Below are 21,897 nucleotides of genomic sequence, written 5' to 3' on the forward strand. Positions count from 1 at the left end.
ATATTCAAATCATAGTAATTTCCTGGATTATATGAGAATGGGAGGTTACTGGATCAGAAAAATCAGCCTCAGGGAAGCATATATATTCCTATAAAATGTTTAAAAAGTTAACAAAATAAAAGCGATGACATTTATTTTCCAGTATTTAATAGTGAAATCAAGGCAGTGTGTACCTAGACAGTACAATCCATTCTCCTTTAAAAACTGGGTCAGATGCAAACTTGTTGTGTGCTAGAAGAGCTCACTGGCCTTTGCACAGGATCTAAGCATCCCCAGGTGATGCTGAGCTGTTTCCACAGCACGGGGCAATCCCATCTGTGATCCCATAGCCGTGTTTCATTCACACTGAGGACATGAAATGTTCACACTCATGTCTCCTTTGCACTGCTCAGTCAAGATGGTTCTGCCCCTGCCATTAAAACTGTGACAAGATCTGATTTTCTGTCAGTGCTGGTGATTTACCCTGCTCCAAATCAGCCCTCAAACAAGTCTGAGCTTCCTCAGATTAAGAAATTTCTTTAGTGGGAATTTTCACAGGTGCTGTTTGAATCATGCTTGAAATCCCATTGGAAACAAAGTCTCATTAGCATCTCAGCAGAGATGTAGATTTCCCAGGATCACTGCCAGCCTTAGAAAACAAGTGCAGGTGGAATGGCACAATTCAGAATGCTGAAAAAATACTGAGGAAAAGATTCTGAAATACTGGATTTGGATGACAGAAATTTACAGTAAACTACTCAAGCAGGAATAGTTCAGTAGAATCAAAACAATGAAAGTAAAAATCTAAGAAATTTCCTTGGACACTCTGCAACATTAAATGTTTCATGTTGAAAATGGGAAATCAAGACCAGAGATATGTGTTCTTGACTTGCACAAACAAAGCACAGAAAAGTGGCAAGACCAGAAACAGACAATGCTTAGTACACAGAGAGTCTGCTGTGCAAAAGTAAAAGAAATCAAAGATGAGCATTTTTTTTCTTGTGAGAATAACATGAAAACTAAGAAATGGCAGTGCTGGTTGTTGACTGTGGTGTGTACTTATCTTGGATATCATTACTTGGTCTCCAGAATATTTTCAGCTGTGAGAACTGCTAAATCCCAGTGTTTACAAGGAGTGCTGTCCAATTAACACTGTCCATACACTGCTGAATACAGACGCATCTGCTTTGGTCATGGAAGCACCTCTGAGCTGTCCCTTAATCTCTTCACAACCAAACGCCTTTTGCAGTTATGAGGGAAAGCTATTCTAAATGTTTGGTCTTTTTACTCTGCTCAGATACTCTGCTCACCTACACCTGTACTACTGTGAATGGAAATTGTGGGTAAATTGCAAATACTTGAGCTGTAAGTCTAAATGCAAAAGTTTTCTGGGGAAATAAAACACATCCTAAAACAGAGGGGAAAAAAACTAATCAAAAATAAATCAGAGGCAGCTTTTAAAAATGTGCTCCATGAAGAATAATTATACTTAAAGAAAAGTCTCAAAGGGACGCTGCAGTTCTGGGCTGACTGACCCTCCCTGTCAGCTCAGGTTCCTTCAGTTCACAGAAAGATCCATCCCCAGAGAACTGAGAAAAATCAGTCTGAAGTCTAAAGGTCAGGATAAAGCTTTCTGCTCCCATGTTCTCTCATCTTCTCCATTTTCTTTCCAAAAAGTCAGTTAATCATTGTATTCTCACAGTTTAACACAAGACCAGGAAGCAATTTCAAGATGAATCTGTTGCTCAAACACCTATTATGTGCAATGGCCATCAGACAAAATTCTGGTAAATGATGGAGTTTTCCAAGTACTTTAAGAGTAGTTCAAACTTCCAAACACTTACTGCAGGATATGAAAAGCAAAAGGACTGGGAAAAAAATAAACATTCTCTTTTCCACAGCATGGAAAGCCCAACTTTCTATGTGACCTTCTGCTACCTCATGAGATATGAATGCTCTCCAAACCCAAACCTCTCACAGAAAAAGAAATCATCATTTGTTAAACCAAGCCACTGAAAACTTACAGAAACTTGAATTGTCTTGGTCAAGTTACCTACAAAAAGCAATGGGCTTCAAGTAAGATAGTAACATCAGCTTACTTTTTTTTAATATTTTCTGTGCATATATAGAAAAACAATTTTTATTGTCTCACTGTGCTGTGTGCATGTGCAGCTATACAAGTATATAAATAAATAACAGCAGCTTGTACAAACATCTGTATCAGTGTTTTGGTCTTTGATTCCAAGATTAAACATACTTTTATAAAAAAGGACTTTTTTGGGATTAAGTTTACATTTTCTGTATTTCTTGATGACAGCAATTACTTTTTAGTGCATGAACAGTTGCTACTTACATTAACTTCTGTTATAGCAATATCAACGACGCTACCAACAACAATTAAGGCATCAAAAGTGTTCCATGCATCAGTGAAATAGTGCTGTTAGGACAAGCATTCAGCAGAAAGAGAGCAAGAGAAAAACACAAACAGAAAAAGAGAAGAAAAGGACAGTGTTATAACACAGAAACACTCTAGGCTTCTCTGATGTACCACTATACAATCTAAACTTTCCCTTTCATAGCTAAAAAGGATTGGTAGAAAAAAAAGGCTATTTATTTCCCATATCAACATAATTGACCTATGACTGGTCTGTACTCAAAACTTTAGAAACATCAGATCAAAATCTGTGACTTGTCCAGATGATGGAAATAGTGGGGAGACAGAGAAAGAGAAGTAGGGACTGGGGAAAGTAAGCTGGGATATACTCACATCAGCTTCACTGAGAACGACGTCTACTATGCTGCCAATAACGATGAGGGAGTCAAACGTATTCCAGGCATCACTAAAATAGCCCTGAACAGAGCAGGCAGGGTGCAAACGTTTGTGATTACACATGAAATGTCAAATATTTGCATACTTCTGTTTAGTTTTGCATAAACAGAAATTAGTTAAACAAAACCTGTGGTCTAATGAGAAAACAAAACAAAACCAAACAATATTGCCTACTGAAGGAAAAGCAACATATATGTGCATGTGTGTGTATATATATAATTATATATATACATGTACAGACACACACACAGACACACACACACTCTACACATGCAGAACACACCATCAGATAAGCACGATGCTGGCAAGCAAGCCATCATCCAAAACTGGCTTTGGGCTTCTAGCAAGGCTGAAAAATTCTAACATATATACCCTAATGAGGACAACAAGACCCCTTTCATTATATTCCTGCAAGACCAAGCCAATTGAAAACTCCTTATCATCAAGGATTTTGTGATAGTCCTATCTAAGTGATTGGTAAAAATATTCAAAGGGTCACATCTCATCAGCGGCTAAACATGCACAGTAATTAATGTGAAACTGTGCATAAAATTTAGAGAGCTGACTTAATCTTCTATTCATAAACTAGGTCTAATATAGGAACTCATCCTACATTTGCAGGGTGATCATCCTACAATCAGAGGGTGATTCTGTAGCCAGTGAAGCCAGTGAACCACAGCAACCTGAACAATTTCTTAATGCTTTTGGTTGGTGCAGCCAGTCCAGTGTCTGAAAACTCATCAATTTCAGTGTCTGAAAATTTTCATCAATTGCTTCATCACCTTTCTGACATTTTATGCCTTTAAATATATTCCCCACATGTGTGTTCCTGGGACATGGCTGCAAAGGGTTAGAAAGGTCTATAATGCAATTAGCTGACTGTGGGCATAAAACAGCACGTTTGAGCAAAGAGGTACTTCAGAAGAATCCTCCAGATAGGTTCCAGTGTGGAACAAATCAAGATGTATTACAATTGTTAATATAACTATGGAGACCAGAGGTTTCTTCAATATATGGCTTTTTCCTACTCATTATAGAAATTCAGAACTCCAAAAGTTGCTGAACTTGCTCTTTACCTCATTCAGATATATTAAAGTATCAGTCTACCATGACTAAGAAAGTGCATTACATGAGAAAAGCTGAAATGTACATTTTGTACATGTGCATTTCTTGGTAATTAATTTTAAAATACTGACTTTTCAGCCACTATTGAAGCTCTAAAATAATACATTTAGCAAGAAGTTTAAAATTACAAACATGCTAATCTAACCTTATATCTAGTTACACTTTTTATTACATCTTTGCTCTAAGATAATGTTTTAGCTGAGTAGTTTAAGTTATTACAAGAGTTGTTAGCAGAGAAAAGAAAAATCGGTTCCAAAACCGATTTTAGAATTGGACTGATATTTTTCTCAAGATTTTAAACTGTTAGAATTTCTAGTAATTTCACAGTTTAATGCACCTGATTACATTAATATTTGAAAAAAGGCTTATTTTGGGTGGAAATTTTCTCTTGGAGACTATGAGAGAGCTGCTACAGTAGACAACAGCTCCACTTTCTTGAAAAGGAAGCAGGGTCAGGAAAGGCTCATTATGTTTGTTTCTAATGCTACTTTTTTAAAACACAAACTGCTACCATCATTCCTTTGTCTAAGGAAGGGGCTGAAAGAGGAAAATAGATCAGAGTATTGTTATCTCTACAACCCTTTGCACTTCTCTGGTTCTTTGGGATCAACCATCAATTCCAGTTTTGGGGCAAACCCAGTGCTCTTGGATTTGGCCTCCTGAAGAAATGCCTCCACTCCAAAGAGCTCTTGCACAATTCCCTGCTGCTCCCTCCTTACTCTTCCTGCTCCTGGAAACAAGCCATTCCCAAAGTTTTACTAAGAACCACACTGAAGCACCCCAACAATACTGAAATTTATAATCCTAATGAGATTAGCAGCTGCCAACCAAAGAAAGGGAGCTGCTCTCATCATATTCTTTCCGATCATTCGCATTCTTATTTCTAAGTATCTTCCCTCATTTTAGAATTGCAATATTTTTATCTATATATACACAAAAGAAGAGACTCTTGGCAAACAGCAAACACATAATTAGCACAATCCTGAGCTGTGCTATCCATCTTTCTCTACAAAGGAACCAAAAAAGTTCCTCCACATAAGGGATAATTTCAGCTATAGAAAAAGTTACTTTACTAGTCATGCTATAAGATAAAGCACTGAAATAAAAAAATCACATTTTGATTCAATACAGCTAAAACACTTTACAGCTAAAAAAATTTACACATTTATTTATTTATTTTATGAAACCTTTTCCATCAGTATAGACAAATATTGTTCAAACTAATATGTAAAGCAAAAGCATACAAATAAACAAAAAACTAAGAGAAAATAAAGATGGTTTTGGAAAAGGGAGGAATGGACAAGTCACAGCAAATAAACATCATGCAAATAAGTTGTTTTCACCACTGCAAGGACCCAAGATCAATTCACTTACTAGCCATCTTTCCTTTTTTCTTACAAAAATCTGATGTAAAACGACATGGAAAATCATTACAAGTTTAAGCAACAACTGGCTACCAGGAGGCTGTACATACGGTATGTGTGGATGGATTATTTTTTATTCCATAGCTGGATTTTGTTTTGAACATCACTGAACCATGCTGAGTAACAGATTTTAGCAAATGTGAGGAAAAAGACTTGTTCTTTTAGTTTATATTATGAAAAATTTGCTCATTGAGAAATGCCAAAGGACAAAATCACAAACCCTAGGGAATAGGTAGGCATAGAGAATTAGCAACAAAATATGTTTCCATACATCTACCACATAAATATTTTAGTTGTTTTAGTACTCTCTTGGAAAATTTAGGGCCTCATTCTACAAAGCCTTGTGCGATCCAATCTCCCAGTCAAGTGTGCCAGACACTCAGCATCACCTTTACTACTGAGCACTTCTCCAGGTTGTATGTATTTCAGAGCTGCAAGGCAGTCTGCAGTGCCTTGGATTTACACAACACAATATCATAGGAAGAGCATCAATAATTTCTAGTAGCCTTAAGTTTATATGACCAGCAAAACCAAAAGATCACCGTTTTCACAGGACTTTTGTCTGCATATTAAGGGGACACTGTCAAGCAGATGAGATAAAACCTAACAGGTTTTTATCTATTCTTTTTTTTTACAGAGTTAAATGGAGTTTTTATTTGATGTTTTGAACATCTCTGAAATAACTTTTTAAAGGCACAAAATTAATAACTAAAACTTTATTCTGTCAGACTAGCCTAAGAGACCCACCCACCAGTGACACAGACTAGAAGAAATAGAAGAAATTTATCCATGGACCCTAAAGCAAAGCATTAAGTTTGGTTTCAGATTGTTCCTACTATTAATAAACTTTAATATGAGTTAAAGCAATTAATTGTTGTTTTAAACATGCATCTATTTTGAAATTTAGATTAAAGATATTAAAATTCTGCTTAAGGCTGCTATCTGATTTTTGATTATTAATGAACTATGTAATATGTGTTGCCAATAGGTTTTGTTAAAGAGTATCTGATAATTTAAAAGGTTACAATCTCCAAAGAATAACAGGAACAACCTTAAATGAACTTTATTCCCTTCCTGCTCATTAAGTCTCTTCCAAAATTCTGATTATCTTTAAACCTTGTCCTGCTAATTAAAAAGTTTAAGGTGTTCTGCACCTATGGGGGACCAAAATTCAGGAAAGCAGACCCTTCCACTGGCCCTGCTGTGTCTGCCCTTCAAACTCTCAGGGTTCAGATCCAGGGATGTCTCACAGTGAAAGCATCCAGTCAGATAGAAAGCATGTTGCAACAGAATTAAAGCTCAAATTGTACAGAGTCTTAGAGACCAGTTTTAACACATTGCATTTGCTAACAAGTAGGAAGCCCACAGTACAAATGGAGCACTGTGATTTGTACACTCATGATCAGACCACTGTGTTTGGCATTAGCTGCTATTTCTGACTACAGTCACAAGTGCATGGAGAACCATACAAGGATTCACAATCTTCTTTCAAAAAGCAGATGATAAAATGCAGCAAAGTCCTCTGTGCAAAACAAGGATATAGAACAGGAAATACAGATCAGGAAACACAACCAGCATACTCATGACACTGTGGTCCACACAGCTGAGCTATCTCCTCTGGGGCCTCATATTGTACTATTTTTAATGTGAAACCCTTAGCCTTTAAATAAGATAGCTGACACAAAAATACAAATAAATTCATTAGAAATGTACAATGGACTGGACAGCGCAGAGCGAGACCACGGGAGAGCGGGTAAACATTCACCCCGAACTCCACAGTTCACATCTCAACACCAGATCTCAAGAGATGGATTATTTCTTCACTTCTGCAGGCAAAAATAAAGCTGGCTTTAAACCAAGTAGCTCAGGCTGTACAGCCAAGCTCAGTACTAAATGCAAGCTGAAGAAATAGTTTTGCAGGTGTGGAAAGCTGCTGTGCACCTGCTGCAGCCTGAGCTGCGGGCAGCCGTGCTGGGAGCACACAAGTGCCCGGCTCAGAGCAGGGGCTGCCCACAGAGCCAGGGCTGCTTCACACCAGCAAAGGGCACAGCTCACAGCCAGCCCCACGGGCAGATAGCCTGGCTGCTCTAAAAGAAGGGCAATGGGAAAGAAAAAGTACCAGCCTTGGATGGTGAGAGCAGTAAGCTCCAAATGGCTCATCTGGCTTTTTTCAAATTCCAAGTGTAGCAAGTGAACACATCTTACTCATTTACATAGCCCAGAATAAGCATTAATTTCATTGTACTAAAAACAAATTTAGTCTGTTTGTTCATCATTAACTTCTGCACTTCATAAATGCAGTATGAGAACTGAACAAAAAGGCTGCATTAACTGCCACAGGATAGTTTTATCTTTTTTTTTTCAATTATAGTTACCAGTTTCTCTTGCAAGTCTACTTCTGAAAAAGTGTCTGCATCATTCATATTGACAGTGTCCCTTTAAAACAAGCAATCAACCACTCAGTGTGGGGCCTTCTACCAAATATTATGTATATATAACTGAAAACATAAAAATCTATAAAGGCTATTGCATATGCAAATTATTTATGCTTATGTTTGTAATACTTGGCTATATTTTATAAAGTAAAGAAATCATTTTGCATTTTAAAATGGGAAATTACACAGGATACAGGTCTTTACTGGAGATCAAATTAGTGTCAAGTAATGAATGTCGTACCCAGAACAGGAGATGTGGTAATGTTGTAACAGGAAATGATTTATCTGATTTAGAAAGGGACATTTTCATTACCTCAAAATATTCCAGATCTCATTAACCACTTTGTTAGATTTTTTTTCTGATATCTGTATTTCATTTCGTGGAGTTACATTTCTATTGTAATTTCTCTGATAGATAAAGGTGGGTGGGAAATGTTAGTTCTTTTTGTTCTTCGAATAATATACAACAAGTGTGAAACTCATCATACTTAATTCCTGTGGTGATGACCTAATTAAAGCATATCTTAAACTTACCTTGGGTTTGAATGCAATCAGTTTCAAAACCATTTCAACAGTGAACACTCCTGTGAAAACCATATTCATAATGTCCATGGCATCATTAAATATCTTAGACTGTCCATAGTGCTGTGAAGAAAAATAAAACACTTACAAAAGTAAAGGCTTTAAAATATGAAGTGAAAGTAAGGCAGCCTAACACAAAGTTGACAAAAAATCAGCATAGGAAAACATTTTCTAGTAAAATGTATGAAGCACATCTATATAAATGGAAGATTAGCTGAGTATCCCTTGTCAAACACAAATCTGTTTAAATTTATTCTTTTTAGGCACAGAGCAGAACAAAACTGTCATTCCTCAACATCCTAAGGGAATCTCCAGAGAGAAACTTGTTCCCTCAAAAGAGGAGTATTAGATAACAACATTTTCCCAAGTTTTATATGCAAGGTTTTAAAATTACACAGGCTTGTGTCACACCTGCTTAGAAAGCCTGAAGTATGGTAGTCACAAAATAACACAGTGTGTAGGAGATATATTTTTAACAGGACAGTGTATGCAACTATACTGAAAAAAGCAGATTGATTTTGTGAACTGAATTCAAACCATGCTTTCTCTTAACAAAATTGGAAATACTAGGGAAAGAAAGAGACAACTAGAACATGTCACAGAAAAGTACAGAGATCAGAAGTGCTTTCTTTAAAATTCTACTTCATAAAAAAATACAAGTTGCCATAATTTAAAGGCATTGTACCTCCTATATCCTTCCCCTCAATTTATGCCAACAGCTTCACAAGAGTTCCTGCTTTTCCTACCTGCATAGCCAAGCAAAGGGTGTTCAGCATGATGAGGACAAACATGATGTATTCAAATCCAGTAGAATTCACCACATACCAGAACTTGTACTGGTAAGGATTTTTTGGAATATATCTACGGAGAGGACGTGCCTTCAAGGCATACTCTACGCACTGACGCTGAAAAGCAAATGCAGCAAAAACTGTCAGACTATAATCTAGCAGAAAATCAGCTTTTATTATTAAGCATTAATAAAGTGCACAAGGAGCTCACCAATCCTTGATTATTTACAACTATATCTAACCATATCCATTACTCAGCCACATGCCAAAATCAAATAATGTTCATGGAAATTCTGGAGGGTTTTGCCTTTATATACGAATATATTATAGTAAGTATGGGTATAGTACATAGCAGGACTATTAAGTCATCTCTAAACCATGTTTTGTTTTTACTCCCTTGTCAACCACCAATGACCCTGGCCTAGCATAAACCCCTAGAATCAGCAAAATAACCACTGAGGAGGTGTTACTTCTAATAGCTCAGTTAAATTGCCCAGCAAAATCACATATGTAAGAACATCATAAATTCATCTCATAACCTATAATTGCCCAAAATCTTTAGGGCTGGGCCTCCTACTTGTCTCTGGAGGATTTCTTAAAGGCCCTGACTAATGGAGCACATCGTGCAGAAAGAATCCTGGCTACGGTCTTATGCTTGGCTTTCTTTAAATGAAGTGTGTTACAGTCAGCCAGAAACATCTGAAAAAATTTTGACTTATAAGTTTCTCAGTCAAAGGATTAAACAGTAAATGGGGACAGATTTTTGTAATTTTAATCTGAATATCCCCTGTGAATTTCTAAATAAATGGGGCTGAGAAGTGGAACATTTTGAAAACTTGAACTTTGGACACTTTCAGACTATTTGGAACACAAAAATTATTTTCCAGTTCTTAGTGTAAAACCTATCTTTGCCTCAGGATAACCTGGCTGTATTCTTATTAATGTGACACCAAAAAGCAAGATCCTAGGAAGCCAACAAGCTTAGTGGACACATTTCACAACAAAAACACTGATGGGTTGGGCTCACAGAAAGGTACAACCACCTGAATACCTAGTTAAATAAATAGCCAGATAGTAAAAAAATTAATAAATACTATGTGTCTGGTGCCCTCTTCTGCCCCAAAGCAGAAAGGAAGCTCTTCATGCATAAACACAAAAGGCTACTTTCAAAGCTTAAGAAATCATTATTTATTTTAACCTGATTTTTGTCCAGCTCACAGTTCTTGTACTCTTGTTCTCCCTGTTCTTGGAATGTAACAATCACAAAACCAACAAATATGTTCATCATAAAGAAAGCAATAATGATGATATAGATGATGAAGAAAATGGAGATCTCCACTCTATAGTTGTATACAGGTCCTACATTCTCGCCATTTGAATCAATGGCTTTGTATAGCAGCCTGAAAAACAAACAAAATTTTATCTTTATTACCATTAAAATGAGACAATAGTAAAATATGCAGACTCAGAGGACAGGTTTCTGAAATGGTCTGATGTTCACTGATATCATCTTCTATTTACTGATAGTGCTTGCAAGAATATAGAAATCAATAGCACACATTGTTATATTCTTTTTTTTCTGAAATAATTAAGTTAATGACCGAACTTTTGTAGTTTTCATGTATATATTTATTTCCCCAAATAAAATTTTCTCATTTAGCGAAACAGTGAGTGGCAGTTAGCTCTTTCTAGACTTTTTCTATGAGTGTACTGCTGCCTGATATTTTAGTAAAAGGTTTACTTGAAGGCCCAAAACTTTCAAATTAGCCTTATTTAGGGGCCATTGATGGATAATCATCTAGAATTGTTACTTCCATTAGAGCTGAGGAGAAGATCCTTATGGCAAATGTAGCAAGACTGGCAATCAAAGAATACAAAAAAGTTCACCTTTTCTTACTTTTCCTGAAATACGGGATAAGTGCCCAGATTTAGGATAATAGGTTTCTTTATTTCCTCCCTTTTTACACCACCACTTAAAACTGATTTATTGCCCAAAAATATCTGGTAAATGATAGTGAATTGTTCTGGAAAATGCAGCTCTGGTAACAACACTGTGCAAACATGGAGAGCCCACTCACGCTGGCCAGCCTTCAAAGGTGGAGACTGTGAAAAGGGCCATCATAGCAGACAGGACATTATCAAAGTTGAAATCACTGTTTTGCCAGACTCTCTCTTTGACCATGGGACTATCGACATCTCCATCCTTATAAACGATGTAAATCCCTCTGTGGGAAAGAAACTGGCATTAGTGAAATACTGAACTCACCTCAGGGTTACTCAATGCACTATTCAAAGCTGTTTCTTACATTGCCTCCTCATGTTTGTTTTATGTTCTTGCTAACCTGTGTTTTCTGGTGGGATTAAGATGACAATTCCAATTTACACAACCCTAAAGAGCCTGACGCATGCACAATGCCTGCCCATACACCCTGTTTAAGTTATTCAGAACAAAATGTGTCACATTCTTAGACCAAAGATCTCCTCACCGGCATTCCTCGGGGTTCTGTTTTGCCTCATCAGTGCACTTGTAGAATTTTCCCTACACATAAAAACAAAAAGCAATGACAAAATGCAGAATATGCAAAATAAATGCTTTTATACTATGATTGGTTCAGGATGGGACCAGCCCAGTTCCAGCAGCAAACCACCAAGAATGCAATTCAGCTTTTTTTTTCTTGATGGACTGTTAAGTTCTGAGGTCTTACCTTAAACAGCTGCACCCCAATACAAGCAAACATGAATTGCAGCAGAGTTGTAACAATCATGATATTACCAATAGTTCTAATAGCCACAAAGACACATTGAACAACGTGCTGGAAAGAAAGAAAAAATATGTTTCAATGCAATTTGTCACAGACTACATATCATAAAAGTAATTTCTACTTTTTTTTTTTTAATTACTACTTTTCTGTTGCCAACATTACACCTAACACTGTGCTTTGACTCGTTTTCTAAATTTGCCTGTAAGTCTGTTGACACAGACCCACCAACCTCAACTGACTAGAAATTACACAGGCACTATGGATAAACAACTGAAATGCACTGACAGGCTGCTCATCACAGTCCAAATCTGCTCTCAGTGGCAGCTCCTCCACACAAACTGCTGTAACTGTGGGCAGAGCCCGGCTGGCTAACACCAGACATGTTTAAGAATCAATAACTGATTTCTGCCCTTGATCTGTGGACTTCTGCAGAAAATTTCTCTTGAGCAAGAATTTTTAACCTGAGGCAGGACTGAAGGATCAGTCCAACAGAAATATAACTTTAAAAATAAAAATAAACACCTTAAGTCCTTTTGCTCTGTTTATAGCCCTTAGAGGCCTCAAGACTCTTAAAACTCTGAGAATCTTCACAACTGAGATAGCACTTGATCTAGAAGAAAAAAAAATATACTGTTACTGTTAAGGTAACTGATTGTATTACAGAATAACAATATCCTTGCAAATTCCTGAAATGTGAAAAATACCCCTCTAGCTAGAACTCTCAAGACATGTATACAAGGCATTTTTTTATTCTTTATTTACTCTTTATTATTAGAAGATAGTATTGATCTCATAAATACCATAAGAATCATTTTGATTTCTGGAGCAAATTTAGAATTAACAGCTTAGAAGCTCATCTAAGACCATAATGGAGCAAAATAGTCCCCACAGTATTTTCCAGTGTTGACAAGTTCTTTTGAAGACGCTGTGTAAAGCCTGTAAATCAATGAATCCTTCAATTTCCAACTAACTTGAGATCAAAAGGTCTCAAATTACTTTGACTCTCTCTGTTTAAGTAGCTAAGACTGCATTTTGAGGAAGTGAGAGTGCACAGTGCTTTAAGGAACACCCTGTGAAACTGAGGTTTTTGTGCTGTAGGTCTGGTGCCAGCAGGGCTCAGAGTGGGGAGCAGCTGCCTGACACCCTCCCTTGCTCTCTTTAGGTCAGTAAGGCTTTCACAGATTCTTTTTAATATGGAAAAACCACCCAATGAATCAAGAAGCACATTTAGATTCTTTTACTGTGTTTAGTCTGACCAAACAAAATAAAGAAAACCTCTCCACTACCACTTACTGTCCTGATAAAGGTCCAACTTCTCCCCCCTCAAACAGTCTAGCTCCATATTCCCACAGGTCAACTGAAAGACCAAGCTCATAAAATCAGAGTGCAGATGTGACAATAGCTCGAGAGAGGGGATCTAAATCTCCTGAAGCTCCAGGAAACACCTGCTATACCAATACCAGTCTCATGGGGCTCCTCCTCGTTCTCCTGGTAATTGTGGGAAGTAGTAATTTGTATCCAGCCCATATCAGTGATGAATTACAACACCCTCCATGAAAAGCACTCCCTCGTGCCAGCCCATCCCTGAGCACCGACCCTGCACACCCACACACCATGGAGAACAAAAGGAGCTGGAACACTGACTTCATTAAGAAAGCCCAGAGCAAAAATAAACCATTCACATTGTAAGTTTAGTACTTACTGAATCCCAAATGATACGAGAGAGACACCTACAACCAGCAAATCCAGCAAATTAAAATAATTCCTGCAGAAGGACCCTTTATGAAGGAATGCTCCAAAAGCTGTCATCTAAAAATAGAATTGTTACACACTTAGTCTATATTTCAATTTATTCAAATTCGCATTTAGGCTGTTTACAAGACACTTGCCTGGAGTGTGAATGCATACAATACTATCTCACTTTCTAAAATCCTTTGAGATATAAAACAATCCCTCTACATATATTAAACCTTTCATTTAAATCAGAAAAAATCTGCTCAAGCAACATCACCAAATATGCTAATTGTTTCTGATGTCAACAAATGTTTTATTTTGTGTAAAAACGGATGAAGCTGAGATGATTACCCTGAATTAATTTGGCTCTTGTGAGAAAAACTGCTACAAAAAAAAAACCTGACATTTCCATGTTTACTAAACTGTAGGGTCCAAATTCTGACTCCTAATTATTCATACTCTCTTAAGAACTGAAGGAGCTGAGAATGTGCTGCAAATACCTGAGAGCCAGAGCTGGTACAGAAGCAGGATAAGGCTGTCCTAAGGCAGCACTACAAGGTTATTTAGCTTTGGCTTATGGGAGACATGAGTGCCTATCTTGGAATAACCTGATAACCAACACATGGTTTTTATTCTGTGTAATCAGAGGTCTCTAAATTTTGCTGTTCTTTGGGGAATATCAATCATTGCTCTTCCTTTTGGACTTTCTCTAAATTTTGGTTTCTGTCCCTATATTTAAATGAAAAAAGCTTACAAAATGGATCTTGTATGTATAAATTGCAGGCTTCATTAAGAGCCAGTGATATTAATTATGGCTGCAGCCAGCACCTGGGCAGATGATTTTGGGTATCATAAAGCTGCATTTGACTCCTAAATCCATGAATTAGACTTCCTACCATAACTGCAAGTAAGTACCAGTTAAAAAACGCTCAGAGGAATCCAATTAAACCATTAGATGCACACTCACCAGATGAAGAGAATATTGCATAAATCTTTCCATAGTTATGGATTAAGTCTAAAACACTGAAACTAAAAACTCATAACAAAAATAAGGATACCTCTGAAAAACACCTCGTCGTCAGCTCAGTCACATGAATTCTAATTTCTTCAGCCTCAAGATCCTCTTACAGAGCCTGAACATTGAGTTATTCCTCGTTTTCCACAGGTAAGAAAATTTGATGCCATCTAGAGAACATCCCATACTGACTGCATTTTAATCCCTTTACTTTCTATTCTGTTCCTCAAGGAGCAGGGAAGAGATTTTATTTCACTTCCCCTGACAGCAGATTACTACAGCTTTCAAGACAGCTCCCAGTGTAGAACAGAGTAGAGGCAGTGGGCATCTCAGTGCACTGCATCCCTGCCCAGTGTGCATTTCCAGGCCTTCTGCATGGCAAACCACCACCACCAGTAAAGGCTGTACCTCTGCAAAGGAAATATGTCTTTTTTGTTTTGAAACAGAAATTAATTAATCTCCTTATTCTGCTGTTAAGCCCTCTTTTTCATTATTAAAATATTCCCAAAATCTAGAAGAGCAAAAATGCTAAAGCTTTAACCTATGGCATGAGGCATATAACATAGTTATATTATAAAATTTCCATTAAATGAGCTCGTTCCCTTACAGCTGTACAGAGTACATCTCAACTCTGGGAGCTGAACACTAAAATAACTCTGAATACCAAACTAACATCTATCTACAGCTGCCCATTTACATTGTATATGAAAAGAGCAGAACACAAAGTTTCATGTAACAACTCCCACAGAAATGAGGTAACTGACATTAAAGTGCAGGTGAGGTACATTTCTCCCCATCTTCACTCATATTTCAGTCACCACAAATCCCAGTGGAAGAATTTGCTACAACTCTCTAGTAAATTTAAATGGTGTGGGATCAGCACAGCAGGGGGAGGTAGAAAGCACAAATCCCTAACCTGACTTTTGCTCTGATGTTTTCACCTTTCCCAAGTTGTCCAGACAGCATGATAAACTGAATTTCAGTGTCATGCAGGGAGAATTCTCAAATGCTTTAAAGTGATGTTGCAGCTTTTCTGTTATTCACATCCCCATTCATACCCTCAACACTGTGCAATGTGGAAATCCTTGAGAGCAGTAAGAGCACAGGGAGACTTCTTACGTGGTGAGAGTTATTCTAGTTTAATGATTGCTTTTGTACAAGTTTCTTCACTACAGGTGATAATATTGCCTCTACTTATCCTAATTTCAGGGGTTTTTTTGGTTTTGGTTTGTTTTTTTTGTTTGTTTGTTTGTTTCTTTTTTTTTTTTTTTTTTTTTTTCTGCCTGGAAATTAAGGAATACTATTGTTACTGCAGGTCTAGTTTTGAATTTTCTCCTTGCAGAACACTCTCCCTTCTGCACAGCTCAGATACTGTGGGAAGCACAGCAGAGGACATGGAGAGCCCCAGCCACAAGCAAGCAAAGCCAGAGTCAGAGACGTTAGCAAAGCAGGCACGGTGTCTGTGTCAGCTCCTCACTGTCCACCACATTTGGATGGTACAGTTTATTTTCCTTTCCATGTGAGTGCACTACAGATCTTCCTGGAGAAACCAGAGTCAGAAGCATCAACATTTTTGGTTGTGATGTAGCTTCTCGTTTCCTTATAATCTTTACAATTCCAGATTTCAGCAGCCCAAGCTCTAGAGTTTCCTGCTTCCCTTAATCATAAATTTCTCAGTGCCAAAATCTCTTGCAGTTTGAAGGAATTTTGCTTTTCTTAACACATCTTGTTATGCCTCTTTATCCTGCCCTTTATGATTCCTCTGCCTCCTAGAAAAACAAAAATGGAACTGCAGGAGCAGGAGAACCTGCTGCTCAGAGCATGTGGAAGTTTCCTGACTCTCTTCTGCCTCAGATACAATGGTAGCATATTTCTATGGCTTCCCAAATTCAGAGTTGGAGCTAGTCTGCTTTAATGCTACGGCTTTTTTCAATGCTTTGTTCTCTTCTTTAATTTGGCCTTTGTCTAGCAGCAAAACCCCTGGATATTTATTTTAGTGTGCTACAAATAAGAATAATTCTATAGCAAGCTTCTCACTGCTGAAAATGTGAAATAAGGGGATAAATATTAAGCCTGGGAGAAAATTCACAAGCATAAAAATAGTCTATTATTTACAGTAGAGCTTATCTTGTAAACAGCCCAAATATTGCACCAATTAGTAATAATCAAATTGCATTGTGAAGAGTATGCACAGCAATATGAGCAGAAGCTGGGAGAAGAGATCTTGTTAAGCTTAATCCTCAACTGGAAATGCATAGTTTATGTACAGATTCTTAGTGTGCCAGCAATTTTTAAGTGTATACATTGGGGTTACTCAACCAAAAACTTGAAGTGAGTATAAGCACAGCATGAAACATTTATGAATCATGTGTAAATCTCTGAAAAAACATTTTGCCAATTTCCAATGAAAAATTTCATTTCCTTGTTCAGCATTTTGTTTCATGTGAATGCAATTTTTGGTTATTTATCTTCTTTTCCAGAGTAAATATTGTACATTGAAAATCTGAGTAGCCCCAATAGATATGCTTAATGATCAGTACACAAACTGTACATTACAATGCCAATTTTTGGCTCATGCATGGGTAATACATTTAAGCAAGCATAATTATGCCTGTCTGTGAATTTAAATGTATGCCCAAAATAAATGCAAAGTATCTTAGTTTATAGATAGATAAATGCAAGATATCTTGCAAGTCCTATTGCAAGAAAATAGTTATCTACTATTTTAGCTCTGTGGATATAGTTCAGCAAAATAAATGAGAAATTACATGCTCCCTCCTCATAAGACTTATTATCTCTTTCAGAAATGCCAGAGCAAGGAGAAGGAAAAGCTCATGCGCAGTGATTTATTTTTCCCTTTTTCTGACAACTGTAAGTTTAAAAAGGGTAAAAAATGAATTATTAAACTGATGTAATGATAAAAAATCAGCTTCTTCATGCACCCAATGGTAAAAAAATAACCAATCAAAAGTATGAAGAACTGTCAAATAAAAAAAATCCTCTAGTTTAAAAAAGTTTATCTTTGATAGCTTAGAGAAAAGGCGAAGAACACTTCAAGGGCCTTTTCTTGGCAGGTGACACACAAGGAAAATCCTTTTAAACAAGCTTCCTTTAAAAACCTGTTACCTTCAAAATGATCTCAAATGTAAACATACTAGTGAAGACATAATCTGCATACCCTAGGATCTGGAAGGTAAACAAAAAGTTACAAACATTATTGCTAAAGCTGCTTTTGGGCTAACAAGGATCAATTAACAATGCATTACCTTTAACAGGATTTCAACAGTAAAGATGGCTGTGAAAGCATAGTCAAAGTAACCAAGTATCTGCAAGGTATAATACGTGCCACAGTAAGAAATCCATCTCTTAATAATTTTTACAACTTAGACCACATACACAACACCTGAATTAATCTAAGTAGATAGATGGAGAATTTAGACAAAGTAGTTTAAATTTCCAGCTATTGTGCAACCATTTTTATTTGCTTAAAACTTTAACAGATGCCCCTGTGCTCAGGCATTAGATTTCACCCCTCAGTAATTGACAGGACCCAATAGGTAAAAATTTCTTTCAGTTCAGCCTTTCCTCTAGCAGCTTTCACAGATACTTTCTTCAGCCTTTAGCAGAGATACAGAATCTTAAACAAAGAATAAATACTTAATAATAATGTCTGTGGTTTTCACCAAAGTATTGCATCACAAAATAAAACTTCAGTGGCTGCTTCTAGAGTGCAGATCATCCCACACTCTGCTACATTATATTGTTCCTGTATAGGCTCGTCCAGAGTGTCACAATGCAAACTAATGAATAACTAATCACTTAAAATCAGCACCACAACCCCTTTTCCTTGAAGTGGGAAGATACAGCAGTGATTTATTTGTAGGAAATCTAAAAGAAGCCACAAGAGTTGCACAGTGATATGAAATTTTTAAGAGGATTGTGGCTGTGGGATTGACCTCACTGCACATGAACAGGTATTTCAGAACCACCCAGAGCTGTGGCCACATCACTAACTAAATCAGTGAACTGCAGGAGACTGAGAGTTTAGTCTCAAGGATCCAGCAATCCACCTAGCCAACAGCTGTGCACAGAAATATCCTTCCTGCAGTTCAGCAACTAACCAAGTGGGCAGGAGAAATAAAATAAAGAGACAACACACAAAGAAATTAGTCATACTATATCCAATAAAAATAAAAAGAAATAATTTTTCCCCCTTATTCCGTTGAATATCCCATCCTTCTGTCCCCTGGTGTGGCTGAAAAAACAGGCAAATATTAAAGCTATATGACAAAGATTAATCAGTAACCAATTCACTCTAGACTTAAAATAAAATAAAAAATATTTAAAGGCATTCCAGTTTGTAAGCTTTCATTCTGTCTTGACCTGGCTGATGGAAGGAATGTGAACCCTGAAGGTAGTAAAAAGAAAATGATGCAGGCCTGGGACATGTGAGAGTACTTACAACAAGAGGGCAACGTCTTCCTGAAATCCCTCACACATTTTGTCTATGTCCCAAACAGAAACAATCTTTTCAGTTACCACCACTTTCCACTTACATTTTCCTAAAGCTCCTCTAGTTATAAATACAATTATCAGCCCTTGAAGCCATTTCTATAATAACAATTTCAGTATTCTCCACCAGCTCTCTCTTTCCTACCCATTAGTGTGATTTATTTATAGGATTGCATTGGTCCAGCTTTGTAGATAAGGGAAGTACACTGCTCTGCTGAATAGTGCATGAAGAGTGTCTTTGTGCTTTGGACTCTTTTTACCTCTGGAGAAAGTTTTAGCTTTTTGGTTTTTACTAAACTTACTGGGAAAGTGTTCAGAGAATGCCAACAGCCTAAAGAAGACTTTCAGAGGTTGCATCAACACCAGCAAGAACCAGAGAGATACAACCTCTGCAGCCTCAGCAGGCAGGATGCAGAAGAGTTTCTCTGACTCTGTGACCATCTCTACAGATCATTTTGTATCTAAAACAGAAGAGGGCTGGAAGTTCTGTCAAAGCATCTCCAAAGTCCCATGGACCACTACCAAGCTGCACCATCTCAACTATTTCCTACCTAATCTGAAGCAAACCCAACTCACAAGAATGTGAGAGTCTTGCTACACAGCTAAATCAAATGCAACAAGGCTAAAAAATGCATGGTCGTGAGAGTGGATTTATTTTAGTTTCTCTGTCTAATAATTGTGCTTTTGAGTAACAGTTAAGTCTTCCACTAGATTAAGCACTTAAAATGTGCTTAAACAAATTCAATAATTTGTTTTGGGAGGACACAGGTGTTTAGTCCCCATATAAACTACAATTTTATCAATTAACAGAGACATTATTGAAATTAATGGTTTTTAGGCTGAAGTGGCATTTTTCTCTGAGTCAAGGTGAGAGCTGGGCACGCTCTGATCCTCCTCTTACACGTGAGTTTAGAGAAAAGTGAGATTTGTTTAGTTTCTGATGCAGCCAATCAAGAATCCGAATATCTTTGAGTCCAACGTGGGGGTAACTCAAACCCCTCAGAGTGGCCACACGAGGTTCCCTGAGAGAGGAGGTAACACCCTCAGGAATCCCTGCACTCACTAGCAGAGGGATCATCCAAGTGCCCCAAGACCACTTAATAGAGTCAATGAAGAGAGGACACATCAGAGTCTGTTCCAAACACAATAAACAGTGAAAATTTTAACTAGCATATTTAAATCAGCATCAAACACTGTGAGGCAGTAAAAGTGATTCAGGCCTTGCACATCGGGTACTCCTGCTGCAAAGTAGGAAAAAATATGAAAGTTATAGATATTATATTCATCTTGAGAATATTTTATCCTGGTATATTTGTAGTCACAGAAAAAGCATTATGTAAATAATAAACACATCTAATACTGATGATGTTCCATCAATAAAGTTAATTGTCTTTAAAGATTTATGCTTCTTAGAACAAAAGTAATGTATAGCTTGAAAAAGAAGAAGGAATGTTTTTTAACATGAAAATTAAAAACCAGGCTCTAGGCCCAAAGGATTGTATCCTGTGAGGGTATAGTTATCTTCAGACAAAAATGAAGGGCTTACATTATTTCGAAAAGAGTGGCTGCGAATTGGATCTTCTGCTGCTAAGGAAACACTGCTCAGCATGATGAAGACAAGGATGAGATTGGTAAAGATGTGGTGATTGATAAGTCTGTGGCATCCCACTCGAATTCTAAAGAGGAGATACAAAAATACACCATTTTTGCACACAGAATTCAGCAGATGGTTAATACACAACATATTTTCTGTTACTCTGCCAGCACTGGTGGAACAGAGCAACAGTCAGCAATTAGAAGCAATGAAACTCCTGAAGCCATCGGTCTGATTCCTTAGAATGCAAATAAATTCAAAATCCAACCCACCCGTAGTGAAGATGCATTTAAAGCAATCTGGGAGGGGTTGGTTCCCATTGGGTTATGAGCACCACAAGTTCCAGTGTTTGTAGCACTGTGCACATGCAGTCACAGGTCAGAAAGACCAAGGCTAGATAGTAAATCATTCCAGACCCCCAATTTGATTTGATTCTCACTGAAGTTGTCAAAATTATTCATCTTGTGAAGTGCAGCTTAGGCTGCAGATCTCCTTGTGCTACTTAGGACTCAACTCAAATCCGAATCTCCATGAAGATTGTGTTATAGAATTACAGGACGTGGGTGTTGGAGGCTCCAGAGCTGTCAGGATTTAGCCACATGACATGAAGTGTAACTGTGCATATGCTTAGAGTGACTGAGCCCAAGGTAATCACAAATACAGAGCAGGTCTGGGATTAAACTGACAAAAAGGCAGGATCAGGTTCATAACTGACTAACACTGAAGTTGTCTAAATTCTGCTGAAGACTCAGAAGGTTCTTGGCTAAAATTTTTCCTCCTGTTATTAAGTAGATGATTGGAGTGTGGTGTATCTTAGTAAAGCAAATTGGCCATTTTAGACCAAGAATACATAGTGTTAGTTGAAGCTGAAAGCAATTTGAAATGTTCAACAAACTTAATGATTTTGCATCCAAAACATTTTATCTCAATCTCCTTCTAAACTTGATGGCCTCTACCACTGAAAGGCAGCATTCTCCCATGCCAAATAAATATTAAGTAAGGACTTTTACTCACTAGTCAAGTTTGCTGTCTTCACCATTTTAGAACTCCAAATGCTCTGGAGTTAGAATAAGTGGTGAAAGATTCCAATGCCTCCCCAAATCCAAACCCAAAACTA

The 21,897-nt window shown here is 37.3% G+C and overlaps 1 protein-coding gene and 1 long non-coding RNA gene across 2 annotated transcripts in view; one reads left to right on the top strand and one right to left on the bottom strand.

Moving 5' to 3' along the window:
• The window catches only part of LOC128794068 (uncharacterized), a 44,052-nt gene extending 41,897 nt beyond the window's left edge, over positions 1-2,155 (top strand). The window contains exon 3 of the long non-coding RNA XR_008432975.1: positions 1,881-2,155. This is a non-coding gene — a long non-coding RNA (uncharacterized LOC128794068). The remainder of the gene's footprint in view (positions 1-1,880) is intronic.
• CACNA1D (calcium voltage-gated channel subunit alpha1 D) overlaps positions 1-21,897 on the bottom strand; it is a 168,770-nt gene that overhangs the window by 39,071 nt on the left and 107,802 nt on the right. The window contains exons 21-33 of the mRNA XM_053953667.1: positions 20,733-20,862; positions 17,941-18,000; positions 17,801-17,860; positions 13,628-13,734; positions 12,448-12,535; positions 11,869-11,976; positions 11,650-11,702; positions 11,242-11,388; positions 10,362-10,563; positions 9,122-9,280; positions 8,328-8,438; positions 2,747-2,830; positions 2,333-2,416 (exon numbers count right to left, since the gene is read on the bottom strand). Of these exons, the coding sequence (XP_053809642.1) occupies positions 2,333-2,416; positions 2,747-2,830; positions 8,328-8,438; positions 9,122-9,280; positions 10,362-10,563; positions 11,242-11,388; positions 11,650-11,702; positions 11,869-11,976; positions 12,448-12,535; positions 13,628-13,734; positions 17,801-17,860; positions 17,941-18,000; positions 20,733-20,862 (1,393 nt within the window). The remainder of the gene's footprint in view (positions 1-2,332; positions 2,417-2,746; positions 2,831-8,327; positions 8,439-9,121; positions 9,281-10,361; positions 10,564-11,241; positions 11,389-11,649; positions 11,703-11,868; positions 11,977-12,447; positions 12,536-13,627; positions 13,735-17,800; positions 17,861-17,940; positions 18,001-20,732; positions 20,863-21,897) is intronic.

This window comes from Vidua chalybeata, chromosome 12 (assembly GCF_026979565.1).
Source record: "Vidua chalybeata isolate OUT-0048 chromosome 12, bVidCha1 merged haplotype, whole genome shotgun sequence".
NCBI classification, from domain to species: Eukaryota; Metazoa; Chordata; class Aves; order Passeriformes; family Viduidae; genus Vidua; species Vidua chalybeata.